Here is a 25517-nt window from a genome sequence, read left to right as displayed (position 1 = left end):
AGTCGAGCTCAATTGTTGCATTATATTAAACTTCAAAATTCAATATGCGAAATTTATTGACGAAATGTGTTCAAATTCCGGGAGGCCGTGCGCATGCGGCTGTTTATAAGCACCGCGGAGGAGATCGCGGAGCCTCATTCGACTTCCAGCGGCCGGCGAGCTCGCGCACGCCGCCCGGCACCAACGGGAGGCCGGAAATAGCTCCAAGCCGAGCGGATCGGCACTTTATAAGCACCGCGGAGGAGATCGCGGAGCCTCATTCGACTTCCAGCGGCCGGCGAGCTCGCGCACCCGCCCGGCACATCCGGGAGGCCGTGCGCACGCGCCGAGTGGCCGAAAATAGCCCCCGCCGAGCGGATCGGCTGTTTATAAGCACCGCGGAGGAGATCGCTGAGCCTCATTCGACTTCCAGCGGGCCGCGCACTCGTTCAAATTTTCTAAGTGCAACGCACAATGAAATGCATGAGAAACGGCCTTGGTTGCCATCACATTTGAAGCGATGAATACGAAGTTAAATTTTATGACTCGGTGTATAAGTCGAGGTCAATTTTTTTCGGCCGATTTTGGATCGAAAAAGGTCGACCAATACACCGGCAAATACGGTATATTATAAATGATTAATCATGATTAAATACTTTAATTGCTTGACAGCACTAGTATGATATTTATAAGTGGTGCTTTGAGCCTCAGAATTTCTAGTTGAGTCAAGCTGTTTTATTCTTGCACTCGTATTATTCTTGCACCCATATGCGCTGCTGTGACAAGTGAATTTCCCCGCTGTGGGATGAATAAAGTCCAATCAATCAATCAATCAATCAATCAATCAATCAATCAATCAATCAATCAATCAATCAATCAATCAATCAATCAATCAATCAATCAATCAATCAATCAATCAATCAATCAATTCTTGAGCACCGCATCACTTTTTCTGTGCATTCAAGACATATAAGAATGCCCCTGTGCTCAGCAAAAAACTGAAACAAAACCAAACAAAGATTCATTTGTGTTTTTCTTGGAATTGCTGTCACTTCCAAATTTCACCCCAAACTGTCATGAGCCTCACCTATGGTAGTGGTAAAATAACAAAAAAAAAAAAAAAAAACGCAGAACTCCCAGGGCAATGACTTGAGTGCAATAACAAAAGTGGTGGGTGCATTACCAATTAAACTTAGAGGTTAAGTATGGCTGCAAAGTATCATGCAGTGGGCCTCAAATAACCCGCAGATTGTGAGTTTGGGAACCCTGGACATTTTTTTTTTTTTTTTTTTTTCAAAATAGTGGATGGATTATCATTCTAGTGTTTTTGATTCATTTTAGGGAAAGTCAGTGAGAAAGAATGTGCCGTTTGTTGGACCGCTTACATTTTGCATGTCCTTCATGCATTGTCAATGCAGTTGGAACAAAGTCATGTTAGAAATCGGGGATTTTTCTATGCAGAACATGACTCTCACATCGGCTGTCTGAGAAGTGTTTAAATTCCTGCTGTGACCAGAGAGGGCAGGAGAGTTCAGATAATCTCTCCCTGCTGCTGTGCCCTCTACACATGGGCTCCTGCTGCTTCGCTCCGTTGGGCTTGTTCTGTGCTTCAACTCCAGGCTTTACCTCCACCCACGTTAGATCAATGGTTGCGTACCGGCTCTAGGTACCCCCCGCCCCTCTTTTGGAGAGAGAGAGAGAGAGAGAGAGAGAGAGAGAGAGAGAGAGAGAGAGAGAGATGTCCGACTCTCTCACTCCACTCCACGCGTTACGCGTCTCTCTCGGTTCTCCCCGGCAGACAGAGCAGACCTCCGTGAAGGCACCGTGGATTTGAACCCTTTTTCCACCGCACTCAACTGGGAAGGCACCGCTGCGTCGTGCAAGGAGTGATGGAGACTCTGCCGTCATAGTTTCTGGAACTTATTTTCTTCTTCAATAGAGAGGAAATTAACTATCTTGCACATCTGTTTGGAATTCACATTTTCTTTTTGGGGAGCCCTAGCCCAACCTGTGTGTGTTCATTTTTGAGGAGACGAGAGGTTCTTTTTCCTCCTCTTCATCCGCCTAACCCAATATCCTGTGGCTCCCGTTGCACATTTTTATTTTCATTTTAAAGTGGCAATTAGATCCCATAGAGAATTTTCAACATTGCAGAATTTGAGGTTGTGTGTCCCTGCTATTCATTGGGGCTCATCGGGACTGGATCGGGACACCATGGAACTGGTTTTGTTTGGATGTTATGGAGATGTTAGCGAGGTGCTGAGGAGGACAGGAGGACTCAACCTGCTGTTGATCTGCTGCTGTCTCTTAGCTGTTCACAACTCTGCGCATGGTAAGTAAAAAAAAAAATCAAATAAATAAATAAATGCGTCAGACAGTGATTGCTCCAAACAAAACGGCAATTTAAAGGTATGTGGTATCTTGCTGTTGGCAATGTTATAATCTTGAGGGCATCTGGTTCTGACTTTTTGGTTTGAGTCTGTTAGACCAGACCAGAGTAAGTCTGCAGTGTCTCACTAATTTTAGGGACATTATAATGGACCTTATCCTGACCATTTGCATGGCTTTGATTGGATTCAGCAGAGGGTGCAGCATCATCAATTTGAGGCTATTTTTAGTCTTCAAAGAGTTTAATCACATTTAAGTGCATGTTAGAAATTTATTCGGGATTATTTTCACAAATCTTCACACAGCTTTCACCAGAATTGTCTTTTTGGAACCTTGTGTGTTTCCTTTATTCGTATTGACCTATCCATGAATTAAAGTGCTGTTTTCAGGATGGTATTGCACATCTTGCATGCTATTTTTTCTGTTGGTCACCCCCACCTGTCATCATACCCCCATTTGCTGAGTCTGGCTTAGTGGGTTTAGTTCTGTTTTTGAAACATTGAAAATCACTACATTTATAAACATTATCTCTATGATAAGCACATGATGCTTATTGTTTTGTAATGGCTCTTTGAAACGTTTTCTTTTCTGTTGCAGGGAGTAATACTCTAGATAGTTTTCAATATAAGTTGCACAAGCGTTTTTGAAAAAGACAGGTTTAGGGTTAATTTTAATAAGAAAGGTGCAGTTCAGTAGGCTAGATTTTTTTAACCATTTATTAAGACCCCCTTCAGTCAATAAATGAAACTTACATTGTGACATAAAGCTTAGTATTGTTACATAAGGCTAGATGCCTTGCCCAAGCACACCTAAGCCATTGTTGGCTGGAGAGCTCGATTACTACTACTTATATGTTTACGAGGTAACCTTTTAAGTAATATAACTGAATATGAATACTGAATGTGAATACACTGACTATGTGTCTATCCATGCATTTAGACATGATACCAAATCACCAAAATTATAGCCTTTTTACGAATTACAGAAAAAGTTAATATCTTGTACCGTTCTTATAATAATCATAGTGCATTTAGTTTATATTTTTCTTGATTATGCACATTAAACTCATCAATCAGTATGTGCTTGTTCCTAATAATATGGGGTGTTAAACAAATGGATGAGAGTGCAGCTTTGAGAGTCTTCTACTGTCGATAAATTATGTCCAAGCACTTTGAATAAGCTAATTGGTGGTTGGAAAGTGTAGCGCCCCCCCACTCACACCCTGTTGCCCCACTCGTCTGTGTCAGTGTGTGTGTACGTGTGTGTGTACCTGGGGTGATGTTCCTTCTGCCGCTTGACTGTGAAATCCTCTGCTGCATATGTAGCCTGCCTGCACTTATCTGAATGGCCTCTACATCCTTGGATGCACATTCTCCCTCATTCATGTGTTCTCACACATGCTGCGCACCAGAGACGTGTTCAAATGCAGTGTTGGGGATTTGCAAAATTACAAGTAGCAGTGTTACTACTTTAACTACATTTCTCATTAGTGTGGTTGTAACTGTTGTTTTAAACGTCAAATAGCTTTTCAGTATGGAAGCTACTTTGGTGATCACATAACGTGGTCATGTCAGTTTTCCCCAGGCAGTTCACAAGGATAAACCACAAAGCTATTCGAGACCTTGCTCAGCCCCCATCTCCCGAGAATAGCGGGGATCCACTGTATTTAGCAAACATACAGTAAAGATAAGAATTGCTCATGTCTCTTGCTGACATGCACATTCTTGTGTGTCTGTTTGCGATGATTTATAGGGCTGGACAGGCATACATAGTCGCATCACAATGCTTTGTTTACATTGGTATTCTGTGATTTTATATGCTCTGCAAATTTGTCATGGTTATCAGGGTACATTCAGGAACCTGTAACCAGAGGAGGAATGATAAACAGGCTGCGTTCATCTGGCACCTTTCTACTTTCAAAATACTCAAATGTCTCATGCATACATTCACACTATTATATTTGGCCTGTCATGTTGCCATGGGAGGAAGGTGAATGTCAGTCATACAAAGATGACACAGCAACAAAATCAATTGAAGGTTCAATATGTTGATTGGCGACAGACAGAGCTCAACAAGGGGAAATGGGGGTATTGGAATTATTCCAGTTTCTTCATGTGGAGCATTCCATCATTCTGGTGCCTGTCTAAGTGTCAATTTTTGATCCGTCATGAACCCAGCACGAATATTCACTAATGTATGATATATCCTCCACAGCCATTCCCATGCATTTCATTTCCTATTCACACCTTGCTTCCAGTAACAAGTCCTTATCAGGGGCGTCAACAAATCACATCTCAATCAGTTGCACATGTGCTCATTTGTATTGTGTACATTTGTTCCCAAAGCGCGCTGTTTGTTTTTGTTCTGAATGCTACTTGTAGCTTCATCATTGAAGTTTGACTGGTTGTATAGACTTTTGGATTCACCCTGTTTAATCATATTTAGCCTTACAATTTGCAATTTATTACAATTTATTTGGAATTTGACCTACAAAATTATGTCAATTTTGCTTATCAAATTTTTTTTGGAACAATCATTTAGGCGGCTTTTCATTTAAATTTGTTTAAGGAAGCACAATTCAACTTCATTGGATAGATTTGTTTCAGTGTCAGTCTGAGTCTATTTCATACAATCATGAGAAATATTCATAGTACCGTATTTGCCGGTGTATTAGTCGACCTTTTTCGATCCAAAATCGACCGAAAAAAATCGACCTCGACTTATACACCGAGTCATAAAATTTAACTTCGGATTCATCGCTTCAAATGTGATGGTAACCAAGGCCGTTTCTCATGCATCTCATTGTGCGTGGGTGTGCGTCCGTCAGGCTCATCAAACAGCGAGAAACTGAATAATAATAAACCGTTCGTCGCATTAACACGCATCCTCAGCAACAATTTCAAATATTCTCACCTCAATAACGGACATCGAAAGCCAGGCAGCGACGATGACTGCTAGGGGGAAGTACTGGGTATTGAGCGAATGTGCGAGTCATCGCGCGTCAAGCAACGACAATAACTACCGGTACGTAAACATTCAATCGCCATGTCTAAATGAATGTCGTTGGCACTTAGAAAATATTCGCCAAACTTGGCCGGACTTCCAGGGGAAGAGGCCGAATTTTCACTTGTTCTGGCCGACCGGAGGAACCAGCCGAGGCGGACACTTTACGGCGGTTGAGTCGTTGGCACTTAGAAAATATTCGCCAAACTTGGCCGGACTTCCAGGGGAAGAGGCCGAATTTTCACTTGTGGTGGCCAACACGGGGAACCAGCCGAGGCGGACACTTTACGGCGGTTGAGTCGTTGACACTTAGAAAATATTCGCCAAACTTGGCCGGACTTCCAGGGGAAGAGGCCGAATTTTCACTTGTGGTGGCCGACACGGGGAACCAGCCGAGGCGGACACTTTACGGCAGTTGAGTCGTTCGCACTTTGAAAATATTTGCCAAACTTGGCCAGACTTCCAGGGGAAGAGGCCGAATTTTCACTTGTGGTGGCCGACATGGGGAACCAGCCGAGGCGGACACTTTACGGCGGTTGAGTCGTTGGCACTTAGAAAATATTCGCCAAACTTGGCCAGACTTCCAGGGGAAGAGGCCGAATTTTCACTTGTTCTGGCCGACATGGGGAACCAGCCGGGGCGGACTCTTTATGGCGCAAGAGCCGTTGGCACTTAGAAAATATTCGCCAAACGCTCTCAGGATAGAGAAGACCAAGAAGATGCCCTTTATGACGACAAACTAAACAAAAACGAATAGAACGAGCTTTTCGGAAATAGCGACGATGAAGACGAATTTTGAACTCTATGTACCGGCAATCACTTTATAATTATAATTTGTAGTTTGTTAACTAAAAATAAACCAGTTTCTAAGAGTGTTCATTGTTGTTAGTCTCTCTCGGCGCGTAATATCACAGGGTCATGAAGTAAATAATATTTAAAATGGCGTATAAATCGCTCGCTACAAACTCGCGAATTTGAACACATTTCGTCAATAAATTTCGCATATTTCTGATTGAATTTTGAAGTTTAATATAATGCAACAATTGAGCTCGACTTATACAAAGGATATATCATAAAATCGTAAATTTACGTCGAATTTTAGGGGGTCGACTTATACACCGAGTCGACTTATACACCGGCAAATACGGAACATATCTCTTGTGTCCATTTCTTTACATAATCTGTGAGGAAGTCTGAAGTCAAATACCACAGGCTTAATTGGGAAATCAATGTTCAATATTGTAAACAAACAAACAAATGAACAAATGAACAAATAAACAAATAAACAAATAAATAAATAAATAAATAAATAAATAAATAAATAAAAGATCACTGTCATTGTAAAAAAAAATCCCAAAATTGATATTGAATATTGTCATTCATTAAATTCATTCATCACGCTGCAATTATGTGATGCGAAAGCAACCACATCCAGCATACTCACACCATGATGGAAATGAAACCTAGATCAGGGTTTACCATTCCAAACAAGATGAACAGAATTTTTAGTTGGGGGAAAGGTGACCTGCATTTAATTGAACAGTCCCTCGTTGACTATTTTAGGACTCGGCAAATTTAGAAAAATAGCACCAATAAAATGTCATGAAACTATTTGGGCGACGGATACTTTACCAGCATTTTGTTTCATTTAGCAAATAAACCCAAACAAACCAAACCCAGTGTTTCTAGTTTGATGGGAAATGGTTCATGAGCTGTACACTTAACGTTTTGTGTAATAGTGAAGAACTGTTTTCAAAGCAAAGATTAATTTCAGTCTGCTACCACAGTGGTGTTGGGAGCAGAAAGAGGACAATCAGATCATCTCTGATGTGCAAAGCAGAACTCCATCCTCCTCAATTTACCTCAAATAATAAACAGGCAGTCTCTTGTTTCGCATCTCAGGAGTTTTTGCATGAAACCTATCCACTTTTATTGCCATTCACCCTTGAAGGCATACACACAAGAAGAATAAAAAGCACATGCACGTATGTGTTCCACACAAAAATGACTGATGGGATGATTGTACAAATGTTATCATGGAAATGACTATGTATGTAGAGCACACGTACGAATTCATGTTTATGCATCTGCCCAATGCCCGTCCTTCTTGTTGTATACACTACTTGTGCAAGCCGACTGTTTCTCGAGTTCGATTATTTCAGGTCAGTGAAGTAGTCAGTGTAAGTCTTCTGGCTGTGATGTCTTTTACTTGTACTACATCCTTCCATCCTCTACTTGAATAACGTGCAAAATTAAATTGCATGCTGAACAGAATCAACAGTCCCTCTGCATGAGGAAATGCTAAAGTAGAAATAACCATTCAGTTGAGGGATATTTTTAATCCAGTGTGGGAGTTGGACAAAGTATCTCCTTGGTCAGCATTTGTTCTTAGTGCACGTTCAGTGAGCTTAGCCTTCCTAATTCATCATTAAACTTGACGAGAGGATTGTGAACTCAGCGGAGCAAAGAGCATATCTTTAGCGTCACCTTCACAATTAACCCTAACACACAACACGCACGCGCACGCACGCACGCACACACGCGCACGCGCGCGCGCACACACACACACACACACACACACACACACACACACACACACACACACACACACACACACACAACACACACACACACACACACACACACACACACACAAACACACACACACATACTGAATCATTGTAGAAATGAATTCATTCAACAACTGATCACTAATAAATAAATACATTTTAATAGCGCCTGCTTCACCAGATGGCACAACCATAGATGGGTGGGTTTGAGTGTCAAGGGCAGAGTCCCGCATGTACGATTGCAAGGTTGTATCCAATTGGCGTGGTCAACCACATCACCCGCAAGAGGAGATCTTGTGTATTAACACACTTTTCACACGTTTCTACTTCAGCCAATGTCAAGGATCATCTACGCCTCAACCGCACGGATTGTAAAGGGAATGAGTGGAGCTGTTTTGGTTGGCTCCTACCCACAACGGCGCATACGCCCTCATTTACCTGCTTTACTAGTTTAAGAAAATACCAAAAGAAAACACAGACTGAGCTTTGCACTAAACGTGCACTGGTTACAAAACTGGGGCCTGGAATGCTCCATTTACATGACTTTGTAATGTTTTACTGATGTGTATTTTAACACTGCAGACTTCACAACAATTTTCATAAACCTCAAGCTTATCACGTAATCATGAGAAAATACTGTTACTAAGAAACATGGAATCATTATATCAGATTTGTTCTCAACTAAACATGCCCAGATTTTACTGAATAAATCAGTGTTTCCCAACCTTTTTTCATTCATGGCACACCTTTTCATTGGAAAAAATCTCGCGGCACACCGCCAACAAAAATCTGTTAAACTCCTATATTAAAATCAGTTATATTACAACGAAACACGTAGAGTCCTATTCCTATATATGTATGGAGAGTCGAATAATTTAATAGAAATAAATACTAAATATTCTTTAAATTGTATTCCTTTTTTTAAATAAAAGTGACAGTTTTTTAAAAAGGTTTTAGACGGCGTAAGAAATAAACTATTTAAAGTGATTGTGATTAAAATAAAAGAATCAACGTGATTTTGTTTACTGTTTTAGACTAAGTCTATAAATATTGTAACAATAAGAACAAAGTCACTTTTAAAGACGCTCTGCTGTTCTGACAGCAGCTGAGTGGCTATCACAGTCGAGGAGTCTCGACTTGACTGCTTATTTTACGTATGTGAAAAATAACCAATCCAGGTTCTCCGGTTGAACTGCATTCTCTGATTTCCATTGGACCACAAACGCACCACAACCGTCATAGTGTCTGTCACTGTTAGCAAAAGCACACAGCAACACACACATAAACTGAATATGTGCCGATGCAATACAATCATATCGACACAATATGAAATCTCAAGATTCTCCGATTCTCCACACATGCACGATTAGCAAGTGGCTGACCAGGCCTTGCGCGAACTGACCAGTGGTTTGGCGATCCTGTTTACAATGCGCTCCGTAATTAATATTGGACAGTCCCACGGCACAGCTGAACGTCTCTCACGGCACACCAGTGTGCCGCGGCACAGTGGTTGGGAAACACTGGAATAAATGAATAAGAATTACCCCTCCAAATGGCTGAACCACACAGTTTAAACACATTGTAAACTTATGAATAGTACATATTTACCTCTAATGTGCATGTTTAAGACATTAGCAATCCCAAATGGTGATTAAAGTTTTAATTTGTAATTATCTTTACAACCGTATTTAGTGTCTCAGAGTAGGTCTGAGCCACAACAGCAAAAAAAAAAAAAAAAAAAAAAAAAAAAAAAAAAAATCAAAGACCAGGAAAAAGAGAGAAAGGTTCCTATTTAACATGTCGGAGGCTCAGACCAAATTGATTATTCGATTTTTTTTCACCTACTATGAAGACTAAGGCAGACACTTGGGCCTATTTTGTGTTTTTAATACTGCAAATAGAAAATTAATCCAAGTTAATTACCCGTACAATGAATGCCACAGGGTCTCTAAATTCAATTTGGTTGTTTGCACGTGCAAAGTAACTTAAATCGCCTTGACTTGAAACAATAACCTCAGACAACCAGATCTTGTGGGAGTTTGATTTCTTTTATGGTGTGTTTTAGATGCAGAAACCCCAGAGGTAGATGCGTTGACTCGACTATAACATGTTGTACTGACTATTAAATGTTCTTCTTACACCAGTGCCTAAAGCATGAAAGAAGCAACATTATCTTTGTAAACTTTATGACTCATTGTTGTTGTAGTAGAATAGAATAGAATAGAATAGATCTTTATTGTCATTGTCACATGTCCAACGGAATTAAAAGTGCCTGCACTTGTGAAGTTTGCGGACACCACCTTGGTGGGGCTCATCTCAAAGGGGGATGAGTCTGCCTACAGGGACGAAGTGGTGCAGCTATCGGAGTGGTGCGGAGAGAACAATCTGCTCCTTAACACGGTTAAAACCCTAGAACTGGTTGACTTTAGGAGGAAAAAAACGGACATTCCACCACTTATCATCAACGGGGTCTGTGTGGAGAGGGTGTCCTCCTTCCGCTTCCTGGGAGTCCACATTGAGGGGGACTTTACCTGGAGCGTGAACACCTCTGAGCTGCTAAAAAAGGCCCAGCAGAGACTCTACTTCCTAAGGGTGCTCAGGAGGTACCGCATCACACAAAGACTAGAAGAGGGACCCTCCCATCTGTGGTCTCTACTCAAGGTTTCTCATTTCCCCTAGCTGGAGTTTTGAGTTTTTCCTTGCCCTCTTGGGAGTTTAAGATCAGGGGATGTTTGAGAATATTTGCCATTTTTCACATGTCCTGAGTGTTGATGTTAGTCACCTAAATGTTGAACAGAGGCTGTGATTTACCGAAGTCAAATTCCTTGTTTGGCACGCTCAAACATGGCGAATAAAAACTCTTGAATCTTGAATCTTTAATTGATCTGTAGTGTCTGCCTGATGGCAACAGTTCGAAAAGGGAGTGGCCAGGGTGGGAAGTGTCCTTCAGAATGTTCTGTGTTTTTTTGAAGGTTCTGTGTAGGTCTTCCAGTGTGGGGAGAGGGCAGCCAACGATCTTCTGTGCTGTGTTGATGACCCCTTGGAGCTTTTGCACAATTAAAAGTGTAGTTGAAGATGGATACTCAGAAGTTTGGTACTTTGTCAGTGGTTGTTACATGCGACTGACAACAGATAGCACTTGGGGAAGGTGTCATCCTGTCTAAAGGGTAATGTGCGCACTGTTGCCTTGCGTGCTATCCATATGCACAGGTGGGATTATCAGATGGAGAGGACGTGCACAATGTCAGCTCAGCAAAGTTCACATGAATGTTCTAACGTTCTTTTCTCAGCTACAGTGTCTTACTCAGTCATTGTTTTAGTGTAGTTAAGAGGATGCACAAATAAGTCAAATCACTCTAAACTGGCAAAGAAATTATCATCACCAGTCAAGAGTTACTGAGAGTGCATGATGATTAGTAGAGCTGTCAAAATTGATCAATTATTCCACAAGTAATCAATTACCAAACTAGTTTAATAATCGGGTAATTGTTTACGGCCATTTTTTTTTTTACATTATAATTGTCAAAATCCTCTTTTGTCACCCTCTCAACACTAATTATTCAAAGATTACGTCTTACATTACTTTAGAAAACAATAATCGCACCAGTAACTGAATCAGTTTGGTGAGTACAACATTAATCATTTTAGCGTAATATTCTCTAATTGTTATTTTTTCTATTATCCAAACAATACAAAAAAAAAGAGTAAATGGGTATAAAGGTCTTGTAATACACTTTTATGCAAAATTATTATTATTCAATGTAATAATTGATAGAATAAGTGATTCTAAAAATATTCGTTCATGATTTTTCCAATACAGGTTCAAGAAATCGTGTTTTTCAGATCACATTTTAAATTAGAGTGCAATGAAATTAATGTATTCATGGGACCCATTACAGCCTGTACTTGCGACTCGAAACACAATATAGACAGTATATTGGGGTACTCTGTTTTAATCACTTTAAAGATAAAAAGACTACTTTGGAGGCAAAGTGTCACAGTCATTACATTAGAAGGGATGAGGTAGTTTTATTATTGTGTGAAATAATTTTGAAAACGTTTTTGTAATATTTGTTTTATATATTATATAAATGTTTCTAAAAATATTTTGTAAAGTTTTTGAATATGAGTTATTCATATATCAGATGTATTTAAACAAACTCCTGCAAATTGACTGAAAGTGACTGATGTTTAAATAAAAGACAAAAGAATGCAATTACAATTTTTATCTTTTTCCCGAGGCTTTCTATAGGACACTTTAGCTGCTTAAACACTAAATATTCCATTTGCGGTTGTTACTCTTTGCTGACTGTTTTTTTTTTTTTTTTTTTTTTTTTTTAGACCTTCAAGAAAACTCTGAACATTACTTAATGCACCTAATGCATTTTGTGTCTCCTTTTAATTTCGGAACAGAAAAGAGCTGTAATAATTCCAATTTAGCGTGCAGGAATACTTAATTAAGGGTGTCCTCTGAACTCAGACAAATGCAGACACTGCTACAAAAATATCAAACTGTGAAGCATCAGGAGTAAAATTTAATCAAGAATCATTTTAAAGCTAAAAGTCCTATGCTGTAAAACATTTTCATTAAGGGCCAGCGTGAATAATAAAGTCAAGGATGAGCCATTGGAGACACTGCAGGCTTTTAAAACTTACAGATGCATATTTCCATTCCCAGCCAGCTATCCATGGACACAGTTGATGTGTGGCTTGGAGAGAAAGATTTTAAAGTCTTTATGCACCGTGTGAGCTGGTGCTCAGGGCCCACAGTATGCTGCTGCTGTAACAAATGACGTATGTGCCACTGAGGTCTGGGAGGTTGATTGCTGGGCCAAATGAAAAAGACCGTGTATGTAATCAGCACCAGAAGCGAGAGATTAATAATATGGTAAAGTGAAAATGACATAGTAGCTGATGATCAGCTGAGTTTAATTCAGTACCTCACTCTGCTGGTAGACAGACTGTCATTTAATTTGAGTGCGTGTGCTTATGAACGCAGCACAGCTTCCTTCATTAGTCAGTAGTCAACGTATCGATTCAAGATTCAAGAGTTTTTATTCGCCATGTTTGAGCGTGCCAAACAAGGAATTTGATTTCTAATCTTCCGATTAATGTTGTACTCACCAAACTGATTCAGTTACTGGTGCGATTATTGTTTTCTAAAGTAATGTAAGACGTAATCTTTGAATAATTAGTGTTGAGAGGGTGACAAAAGAGGATTTTGACAATTATAATGTAAAAAAAAAATGGCCGTAAACAATTACCCGATTATTAAACTAGTTGTTGATTTGGTAATTGATTACTTGTGGAATAATTGATGAATTTTGACAGCTCTACTAATCATCATGCACTCTCAGTAACTCTTGACTGGTGATGATAATTTCTTTGCCAGTTTGGGGTGATTTGACTTATTTGTGCGTCCTCTTAACTACACTAAAACAATGACTGAGTAAGACACTGTAGCTGAGAAAAGAACGTTAGAACATTCATGTGAACTTTGCTGAGCTGACATTGTGCACGTCCTCTCCATCCGATAATCCCACCTGTGCATATGGATAACACGCAAGGCAACAGTGTGCACATTACCCTTTAGACAGGATGACACCTTCCCCAAGTGCTATCTGTTGTCAGTCGCATGTAACAACCACTGACAAAGTACCAAACTTCTGAGTATCCATCTTCAACTACACTTTTAATTGTGTAAAAGCTCCAAGGGGTCATCAACACAGCGCAGAAGATCGTTGGCTGCCCTCTCCCCAAACTGGAAGACCTACACAGAACCCGCTGTCTCAAAAAAACACAGAACATTCTGAAGGACACTTCCCACCCTGGCCACTCCCTTTTCGAACTGTTGCCATCAGGCAGACACTACAGATCAATTAAAGATTCAATATTTAAGAGTTTTTATTCGCCATGTTTGAGCGTGCCAAACAAGGAATTTGACTTCGGTAAATCACAGCCTCTGTTCAACATTTCGGTGACTAACAACAAACACTCAGGACATGTGAAAAATGGCAAATATTCTCAAACATCCCCTGATCTTAAACTCCCAAGAGGGCAAGGAAAAACTCAAAACTCCAGCTAGGGGAAATGAGAAACCTTGAGAAGAGACCACAGATGGGAGGGTCCCTCTTCTAGGATGACCAGGCTGCAATTGATGCAGAGAGGACACATAGTACAAACAGTGTAGACAATTCAAAAAAGGTGTGGAGAACAGGATGTTATCGCACAGTAATGACTCTGAGACTCTAAGAGTGGTATAAGTTCATCAGAGCAACAGCCTGGGGGAAGAAGCCGTCTCTGTGTCTGCTAGTTTTGGCGTACAGAGCTCTATAACGCTGTCCGGAGGGGAGTACTTCAAACAGACTGCAACCTGGGTGAGAAGGGTCTGTAGAGATGTTACTTGCACGTTTCCTGGTCCTGGACAGGTACAAGTCTTGGATAGATGGGAGGTTGATTCCAATTATCTTTTCTGCAGTCCTGATTGTCCGTTGCAGTTTGTGCTTGTCTTATTTAGAGGCCGATCCAAACCAGACAGTGATGGAGGTGCAGAGGACAGACTGGATGATGGCAGTGTAGAAGGTCTTCAGCAGCTTCTGCGGCAGGTTGAACTTCTTGAGCTGTCTCAGGAAGTACAGCTTCTGCTGGGCCTTCTTCCGGACAGAGTCTATGTGGCCGGTCCATTTCAGGTCCCGGGAGATTGTGGTTCCTAGGAACTTGAAGATGTCTGTGGAGAGAATAGTATTACTGCGGATAGAGAGGGGTGAAAGTGGTGAAGGGTCTCGCCTGAAGACCACTGTCATCTCCACGGTCTTGAGCGGGTTCAGCTCCAGGTGGTTTTGGCTGCACAAAATAGCAAAAAGAGTAAGACAAATCATACAAACTGATAGGTGTGTGTTGTTTTTTTAAGCCTAAATGTAATTTACAGTGAACATAGTATACGTCAAAGTTTTGCCAATCCTTCCTTCGATCTCAACCTTGGCACCCTTCCGTCTTTGTCACTCCGGCCTTATTCATAATACAATTATCCGTCTTTCTGTCCCCTCATTTTAAAAGCGGTTTCGTCATTGATTTTGTCATGATGGTCAATCGTTATTCCAATCATAAATAAAAGGAAAGGATTTATGTCATGACGTCATTTTTGGTCACAGTTTCAATGGGAGTATTTAAAAGCACGTCGTTCAGGCACTGTCGTTTAGGCATGGTTTCTTGCGAATGTTTCAAAAACCGGAATTTTGATCTTAACCTTACTTAGCCTTGTGGTCTTGTGACATACAACAACAAAATCAGCTTTCATAACCAGTTGGGTGTACCTTTTGAGTGGATTGCAAGACAGACTGGGAGGAAATGCCCATCTCTGGTTATCATGTTAAAAGCACAGTGTACAAAACACAATGCTCCCTTAAAGATTAGGGGTAATGCATGCACGTCTTCAAACATTTAATTTTCTACCAGGCTAAGGGTGTTCTATCGCAATTCTGCCTGAGACACACTGCTATCAAGTCAACGGGAATGGGAACGCTTCTTCTGCTCTCACATTCCTTTTCTCCTTCCATGCCAAGGTTTCAGAAAAAAAATATCACAAAAAGACTCAAAAAAAAAAAAAAAAAAAAAAAAAAAAAAAAAAAAAAGCCAAAGGAACAGTCAAAACACAGTCACAGAGTTAACTCCTTTGATTCTGCCTGAAATGAGGTCTCCTGACAAATGATGCAGCAGAGATCAACTCAAGAGGAGAATATCCAATTCAGGTCTGCTGCGGTGCACTAATATACCCATGCCAGATATAACGGTTCAAATCAGCCACCAGCTCAGTGGCCTAGTAGTAGAGTGTCCGCCTTGAGACTGGAAGGTTGTGGGTTCAAACCCCGGCCGGGTCATACCAAAGACTATAAAAATGGGACCCATTGCCTCCCTGCTTGGCACTCAGCATTAAGGGTTGGAATTGGGGGGTTAGATCACCAAAATGATTCCCGAGCGCGGCACCGCTGCTGCTCACTGCTCCCCTCTCCCCCAGGGGATGGATCAAAATCACATGGGGATGGGTTAAATGCAGAGGACAAATTTCACCACACCCAGATGTGTGTGTGACGATGATCATTGTGACTTTAACTTTAAATGTTCGAAAGTTGTTTGAACTGCAAAAAAATGTAGTTAAAGTAGTAAAACTTTGGTGCATCCAGATTGCCCCTAATTGGTGGCATTTTACTTTTACATTTTTAAACATCTGTCATGTACTCACTCAACCAGTAATTTATTTTTTTTATTTTTATTTTGCTGCTAAAAAACCTCTGCTCAACAATTCAGCCCACGTATCAGGAATATAGCCTCAAAATAACAGCATTTCCCCACTTTTGCCACAGCTGCAACCTTCACCCTTCAAACTCACGAAGAAAAACTTGAATCCTCTTGTTTTTTTAAACAAGGAATTACATCAAAAACACGACTTAATGTAGTTCTCAATGTGTATACACACTTAACTAAACACGACAAACTGGCAACTGCTCCAAAGCCAAACGCTCAGTCTGTGAAATCCAAAGGGAAGGTGCTCAAATACTTACCGAAGATTAACAAACAGTACTGTATTTTCCACACCATAAGGTGCACTTAAAAGCCTTTATTTTCTCAAAAAAAGAAGGTGCGCCTTTTAATAAGGTGGGCCTTTTTTGTGGATCAAATTCCAAAATCTGTCTTCCGTAATATACCGCCGTAATATGAAGACCTGATGAACCAATCAGACGACATTACATTTTACGTAGATCAGGGCGGTAAATCAATCACGTACGTACCTCCACTGCTATTGATAAATAAACACTATCATTTGCGCAAAAAAAAAAAAAAAAACAGCATTAGGACTCTCTAAAATGGCATAGACAATTAGACATGCTTATGAGGCACATTTATAGCTGTCTGGAAAGCCAGAAGAGCAATGTGACAAAGAAGACAATGACGAGAGGAAACTTGGCATGAACTTGCGCAACTGTTTAATTTGGATACAGAAGATGAGGACTTGGACGGATTTGCGTATGAATAATAATAATTAACAATAATTTGAGTACAGTTGAGTCCATGGTTAAACAGTAGAATAAAGTACAACCGAACTCACTGTCTTGCTCCAGTGACGTTCTTTTGTTTACCATAAATCATGGCATGCATGGGCACTATAATGCGGTGCGCCCTATGTGTGGATTAAATAAAAAATAGACCCCGCAATTGAGTTTGCGCCTTTTAACCCGAAGTGCCTTATGGTGCGGAAAATACGGTAATTATCATACTATTTGTCACCAACCAATACATTTTTGTCACGGTCGGGTGGAGCATGGAGCAGGACAACCAAGTGCAGCTTGGACCAGGGTTTATTGGTGAACTCAAAAAAGGCAAACTAACAGACTCGGCAACTGACATGACTTAACAAAACCTAACAACGAGACTAACCAAAAAGACGTGAAACAAAAAGACAGGGTGACATTACCAATGACAGGAACAGGAACCAAAAAGACATCATGACATGAACACCTAACATAATTCCACCACCGAACGACCACAACCAATGATCCGACAGGGAGTGAGGGGCAGACAGGACTTATATACACGACAGGTAACGAGAGGCAGGTGGGAATAATCACACTGATCATGGGCACACAGGAGGGGAGGGGCGAGCACACAGACAGAAACCAAGACAACAGACACATAGTCGAGCAGTTGGGGATGAGACGTGACAGAACCCCCCCCACAAGGGACGGCTCCCGACGTCCCCAAAAAAAAAACTAGGGGAACCGAACCGCACTTGGGCGGCGACTAGGGGAACCGAACCGCGCTCGAGCGGCGACTCGGGGGACAGAACCGCGCTCGGGCGGCGACTCGGGGGACAGAACCGCGCTCGGGCGGCGACTCGGGGGACCGAACCGCGCTCGGGCGGCGAGTCGGGGGACCGAACCGCGCTCGGGCGGCGACTTGGGCAACCGAACCGCGCTCGGGCGGCGACTTGGGGAACAGAACCGCGCTCGGGCGGCGACTTGGGGAACAGAACCGCACTCGGGCGGCAACCCTAACCTGAACCGCACTCGGGCGGCAACCCTAACCTGAACCGCACTCGGGCGGCAACCCTAACCTGAACCGCACTCGGGCGGCAACCCTAACCTGAACCGCACTCGGGCGGCAACCATAACCTGAACCGCACTCGGGCGGCAATCCTAACCTGAACCGCACTCGGGCGGCAACCCTAACATGAACCGCAATCTGCGTCAACACAAACATGAACCGCACTCGGGCGGCAACCCAAACATAGAATGCATTCGGATGGCGACTCTGGAAGTCCGTACAGCAATTGGCGGTGACTCTGGAAGTCTGTACCTCGATCGGCGGCAACTCTGACAGTCCGTACCGCGATCGGCGGCATTTCAGAAGGCGTGGCTGTGCGTAGCGGCAGGAGCCATCACGCGCCGCAGCAGTGGGAGTGGAGCCAGGTGCAGCTGGCTCAAAGTCCGGCGACAACCGCGGGTCCGGCGTTGCTGGCAAGAAGTCCGACGACGGCCGTGGGTCCAGTGACGCCGGGGTGAGGCCCGATGGTGGCCGTGAGTCTCCTGGCGGCCGCGGGTCCGGCGTCGCTGGAGCGAAGTCTGGTGGCGGCCGCGGGTCCGGTGTCGCAGGAGCAAGTTAGACGGCAGCTGTGGAGCCCATGGCGCTGGAACCTGCTCAGACGTGGATCGTGCGTCGCAGCGGGAGCTGGTGGTGGAGGGGGGTCCAAGCGCTGGTCGTTTTGGTGGTCGGATCATTCTGTCACGGTCGGGTGGAGCATGGAGCAGGACGACCAAGTGCAGCTTGGACCAGGGTTTATTGGTGAACTCAAAAAAGGCAAACTAACAGACTCGGCAACTGACATGACTTAACAAAACCTAACAACGAGACTAACCAAAAAGACGTGAAACAAAAAGACAGGGTGACATTACCAATGACAGGAACAGGAACCAAAAAGACATCATGACATGAACACCTAACATAATTCCACCACCGAACGACCACAACCAATGATCCGACAGGGAGTGAGGGGCAGACAGGATTTATATACACGACAGGTAACGAGAGGCAGGTGGGAATAATCACACTGATCATGGGCACACAGGAGGGGAGGGGCGAGCACACAGACAGAAACCAAGACAACAGACACATAGTGGAGCAGTTGGGGACGAGACGTGAGAATTTTTCCCTTAAAAAATATTACATCATTCATTCTGGTGTCTGTACAAGTACCTGCATTGAAAAAGTAACCCCATACAAAGGTCTGCAGTTATGCTGAATAATCAAAAAATCTTGCCTTTCATTTGAGCTTCCATATTCAGCGTTTTGGTCCACAATAAGGTTTCCAAAACTTATCTAACTGAAATTGTAATTCTCTCAGATGAAATAATCTGTAATTTAAAACAAAAGCATACAATCAATAAAACAGGTAACATTTGGAGCCAAATATATTTTAATTAATCATCTTATTTGTCTTTTTTTGTGCCTGAATGAATGGGGGGAGGCCACAATAACAACTGCTTGTGAGTAATTTCCAGAAAGATAATTTTGCTAAACTCTTAGTATTAACGTTTCATTTATGTTTGTGCTCTCGGCCGTCTATATTTAACATCAGCGACTTGGCTCTGACACTCATCCATTATTCATGGTGGAAAACCTGCATTGCCTGCTGGAGAAGCGCTAAAGCTACCCACACCTTTAATTCTCTCTCATTAGTACCTCTGGAGGCTTTTTTATGAATTATTTGTCCTCATATTCTTCCCGGCTGAAGTGATGTCTTCTACATGAGATTTTCTCCAGAGAAAGTTAGTATGAAACACATCATTCACATTTTTGTGTACAAGAATACAAATAAAGAATCTAAATAATCTTACGGCCTTGTCATCCTGGAAGGGGGATTCCCTCATCAGCTCGCAGCCCCTTCCGAATGTTTCTCATTCTTTCCCCCCTGATGTTTTTTTTTTTAAATTATTATTTTTTAGTCGTTCTTTGCCCTCCTGGGGATTAAGCTCAAGGGACATATTTAATATTTGTCAAATGTGGGCTATGTGAAGCCCTTTGAGATTTTTCTAAAATAGAGGACTATATAAATATTTTTTTCTGGCTTGAACGAAAGTTGAATCGTCTAAATCTTTTTCTCCAGCATGGTAGAGACAGTTAAGAAAGACGATCACATTTTCATCCTGTGTATGTTAAGTGAACTTCATTCACCTTCAGAGGAGGGTAGTAAAGCAACACACCACATTTTCCTCATTACATTTAATTGAGTTAACCTTTTGGAAAAATGGTACTTGTTGGAGTAGATTCAATGCATCATACTCTTTCCTCATACACAAGTATTTGTATTAATAAGGAACAATATTCTTGCTTCGCGACACTAAGCTACACTAAATTTGCTACTTGTAGTTGTACTGCCGCAATGTTGAAACGGACGAGGTGAGAGATTCACATTATGCAAGTAGGGTCATCATAAGAAATTGATTTTTACCACTACATGGAACACAAAATGAATTTAGGATGCAACAAAATGATGCTCAATAGGAAAGTAGTGTACTAGAAAAACATGGTAAAGCACACAAGATGAAACGTTGCTGATATAACAATTAGCTTAGAGTTTTTGCAATTGCTGCTAGGCAGCCTTGGGGACTAATTGCCCATTTTAAACAGCAATCCATTACAGTTACAGAAAAAAAGAGTAATCAGATTAGCGGTACATTGATTTAAAACTTAGGTTATTTAGCGGGAATACATTTTTTTTTTTATGTGACAGTTGAGTCCTCACCCTCTTTTAAATCAGTTGGTCTAACAACCCTTCTCTGAGTTAAGTCGATATCTGGTCGCAAAATGGCTCAATGGGCTGCTATTGTTCATTTCACATAAAGTTTTTGTCTGCCTACAAGTGAACGACTTTGATAAATGTTGGTCTTAAAGTCACTTAAAAGTGACTAAAAGGGAATGGAGGGGCACTGTTTTGTATTGTACTGTATAAAAACAAAACTTATTCATCAAAATAGTAGCTATCAGATTAATGTGGTCAGGGTAGGTGAGAAGGTTTGAAGGCTGTGAGAGGCAGTGCGCACCAATTGCTTCCAGCGATGACACACTCATTATCTGATGCAGGCGTTTTGTGCATGCCCATTGCTGTCGCTTTACATTACTGATATACATGTTTTATAACACATGTACTGCATATGCTGACGTTCAACAGGCTGTCCAATGTATTATTAATTAATACTTTTTGCCATATATGTGAGTGTACACGGTTGAGCCTGGAAAGTACAGATACCCTCATTTTATATATATATATATATATATATATATATATATATATATATATATATATATATATATATATATATATATATATATATGAGGTCATCTGGCAATGAAAAGCACTTAATACACAAGTAACAGTAAGGCCATATTTTTATGTCTGACTACCTTGGAGTCGGTGTCTCATCAATCATGTCACTGACAGAAAGAAAACCATGAGCTGTCAAAATAATCCGGGCAGTTGGTGACGAATGGGGGAGCTAGTATAAACTATTTGCTTTTTTTCGTGGTTGATGTCGTTAATTGAAATTTAATTATTTTTGTATTTTTCATCATAGCTGGTACTGCAATATACAGTATATCCGAAGTTGCAAATTCTTCTTTTACACTTTGTTTCTATTTGATAATTTACTTCAATTGGAATAATGATAAGTTAGAAATTACTTACCAGTTCCTCAGTGGTAGAGTACTTTATTGCCCGAGTACATTTGAAGTTTTCCCATGTTTTTATTCTTTTGATTGGGATTCAGGCTTCTGGAATCAAATGTATGACACTGCAACAATCAGATAAAGTGGTGCAGTGAGTAAGGCAGCTCACATCGCTACATCAGCAATAATAATAAATAGTAGAAATAACTTTAGAAAGCACCTTCTAACTACCGAGCTGACTCAGCAACACCGTTTATGATGTGCAAATGATCAAATCAGTTTGGTGGACTGAAAATGCCTCGCCTGAAACTTTTTCAGTGGGAACTACGAACAAAAAACAAAACAGTGACACAAGAATCAGAATGTAGCACAGCTCTCTTGGTGTAAAGTGGGAACACCAACTGTTGGCAGCTTTCACATTTATGCAAACGCTTGAAGCCAAATGGAAGAAACATCTTTTTGCTATCACATACTATGACGTTTGGATTCATTTTTCCAAAAAAGATTTGAATATACAGTAATTAAATCTGTACTTTATAAAAATATACAGTAACTGCATAATTAAACAGAATTCAAATAATATATTTATATATTATAACTGATATATTTGGTCATATTTCATCATTTCAATGCCAGTTATCCCTCCTTGCAGCGGTTCCCAACCTTTTTTGCACCACGGACCAGTTACATGTCAGACAATATTTTCACGGACCGGCCTTTATATAAATATATAAATTAATAATACATTTATAATAAAAACTGCATAAAAATAAAACTCACTATTAAGTATCTGCTCCGTAGCTTTGAGGGCTTGACTGGGGAAGCATGTTACGTGACCGGGACGAGTGTCTTGACTCGAATTAATTGATCGTCGATGAATTTTTTTTATTCTGTGTGGCCCGGTACCAAATGACCCACGGACTGGTACCGGTCCGTGGCCCGGTAGTTGGGGACCTCTGCTATAGAGGACACTCTCTGATTAACATTGGGCAAAAAGTATACTGACTTGCCCTTTTTTAACCCCCTACATTTAAACCAATAGTGACATCTTGAGGAGTCAAAAAAACATGAAGTTCCATGAAGCAAATTTGAAGCAGTGAGATTCATAACACCGACTCCTCTCAGCTCATCAGTACGGCACTACTATAAGTGAATGTATGTAGTAATTTTGAAATGTGTTGAGTTGACTGCCACCATTACGCACTTGTACTTCACTACTGTGCTCACAAGTCAAAGCAAAGAAGATGAAAAACCCGTAAATTCAGTAACTGGTATCCGAAGAAGCCCTGGTATGCTGCATTGGATGAATTCATAACATATCTATTCTGCCACAGCTGCTTGCGATCAGAGGGTATTGAGGCTTAGCCACACAAATAAAGGTGAGCTGAAAACAGAATGCTCCATCTCTGAGGTCAGGGAATGATGCATAGTCCACCGTGTTTGGCTGGAATCCAGAAACCTTCAGTGCTTAAACGTTCACCTCTTGTGCAGCATGGCTACCTGATGAGATGAATCTCAACAACTGCAGCGGTTTCACCTCATAAATATTAATTTTGCAAGCTGTGGCGTCATGCAAGAGAGCAGGACTTCACCAGCCCCCCCATCCACACAGCTTACTCCCCCACCATGAACGCCCAGCAGAGCAGTTGGGATTTATAGCCACTTATAAAGATTAGTGATGCGTTCTGCATGCAGCACACACAATCTTGCTCTTTCTTGGTATTTCACGCACACATTACTGAACGGGGACTCATACACACTTAGTATCTCTTGTCAGATGAAAACCTATCTTCATGATGCAACTCCTGTTTTGATTATATACCTTTAGGTGAAAGTATCCCCACAAACAAAAAAAGATATATTTTCACGAGACAGCAATGATTTATGTAAACACACACTTACAAATGGTCCCTTCCCCCTCATCTGCAGGCCCCGTTGGGTTGACTTCAGCCATTCTAATGGAGAACACATGTCGCTATTCACTAGTTCAAGACGAGACATATAGCTTGCCGTTGTGCCTCTAAGCATTCATGTAAATCTAAATGTGGTTGGATAATTTGGAGTAAACTAAAAACTATAGTTGTATTGTTGTGTTTGTTCATCATTTTTTAGATTGACTGTTGGTTCTTTTCTCAGTCAACATTTTTCTTGACTATTCAAACGTCCAACCGACACATATCTGAAAGGACTCTTTTTACATCCATAGAACATGTGGAAACTAGTGATGAGAAATGAAGCTTCAAATTTGCTTCTTGAACCATTGTAATTTTTCACTCCCCTAGAGGGCACTCTCTGTTCAACACTGGACTTAAAGTACATATATTAACTTGCCATTTCTTAAACTCTTTATTTAAACCAACAATGCCATTAAGAGGCGTCAAAAGTACAAGTGGTTTATGAAGCAAATTTGAAGCTTTATTTTCCTATGTCTATGTAAAACAACCTCACATGCAGATGACGTTATTACATGTACATATTGTATATTATATGTATATCATTACACAAATGTCAACTTGGGGAAGTAACAGTGCAGCTAAATATAATTTTAAGTGAATAGTACTAAAAAACTGGGGTTACTTGCCAATAGGTATACCATCCCAGGAGGCTCCACCCAAAAAACTGAAGACAGAAAAAAGCAGAGCCGACAGGCATAGAACACATCATGCAGTTGTCGCATGTGGCTGCAAAATAAAAGACTTGATTTTTTAAAATTTTATTTATTTATTTATTTATTTATTTATTTATTTATTTATCTATTTATTTACTGCTGAGTTACTTTCAAGGATATACCGTATTTTCTGGACTATAAGTCGCACCAGCCATAAAATGCATAATAAAAAGAAAAAAAACACAAGTCGCACATGTACACGTCGCATTTTTGGGAGAACTTTATTTGACAAAATCCAACACCAAGACCAGACATGATCAGGCAACAACAGGCTAAATGATACGGTATGCTAACGTTACATAAACACAAATGAGGAACTGAGAACCTGCCGGACGTAACATATTAACAGTTATTCAAATAACTATAACATAAATAACATGTTTATCAAACCATCCGTGTCACTCCATATTATTAAAATCCATCGAAATCTTCGTCCTTTGTGTAAACAACGCCGCTGCTGACCCTGGAAGTGCATGCGGCACTGACGTCGGACACATCGTCAGTTGCGGTTCCAGTTATTCCACAGGCCAAAATAACTATATATAAACTATATATCAAATAACTATAACAAAAATAACAATTTTATCGAACCGTCCGTGTCACTCCAAATCATTAAATCCATTGAAATCTTCGTCCTCTGTGTCAATCTCTGTCCTCTGTGTTATAAACAACTCCGCTGACTCCGGAAGTCAATGAATGGATTCAGACTCAGTCAGTGGCAGTTCCAATTATTCCACAGGCTTAGTGCGACCTCATGCGGTTTAAATTGGAAATAACATGTGAAGTGATCAACTATACTAGTAAGTAATGTCTTAACCATCTAGTAAGTAATGTCTTAATGATCAAGTAATAATGTGTTAATAATTTCACATGTAAGTCGCTCCTGATTATAAGTCGCACCCCTTGCCAAACTATGAAAAAAAAACGCGATTTATAGTCCGGAAAATATGGTACATACTATATTGGTGACATAATCAACAATAATAAATCATATTTTTTCCCTTAATTTTCCTTAAGATAAGGAATATTCTCGTACTTTGTTGCCAACCTCTTGAATAGAAAAAAACATGTTTGTAGTAAGAACCGCTGGCAAATGACGTAATATTATAGCTCACAGCACATTTTATTGTCGCTTTAAGGACAATTTTGTAAGCTGTAAACACTAGGAACGTTGTAGCTCCATAAAAACGGCC

General features: G+C 40.9%; 1 protein-coding gene across 5 annotated transcripts in view; it reads left to right on the top strand.

The window, feature by feature from the left end:
* Positions 1 to 1499: 1499 nt before the first annotated feature.
* dcc (DCC netrin 1 receptor) overlaps positions 1500 to 25517 on the top strand; it is a 260988-nt gene continuing 236970 nt past the window's right edge. For 2 of the 5 annotated variants that reach the window (XM_049737164.2, XM_049737161.2), the window contains exon 1: positions 1507 to 2311. In XM_049737164.2, coding sequence (XP_049593121.1) covers positions 2194 to 2311 — 118 coding nt within the window. In that variant the 5' untranslated portion in view covers positions 1507 to 2193. Of the gene's footprint in view, positions 2312 to 25517 lie in introns of all 5 variants that reach the window. The other 3 variants (XM_049737166.2, XM_049737165.2, XM_068652676.1) reach the window with 2 other exon arrangements.

The sequence above is a fragment of the Syngnathus scovelli genome, chromosome 13 (assembly GCF_024217435.2).
Source record: "Syngnathus scovelli strain Florida chromosome 13, RoL_Ssco_1.2, whole genome shotgun sequence".
NCBI classification, from domain to species: Eukaryota; Metazoa; Chordata; class Actinopteri; order Syngnathiformes; family Syngnathidae; genus Syngnathus; species Syngnathus scovelli.
This window is presented reverse-complemented; position numbering and strand designations above follow the sequence as displayed.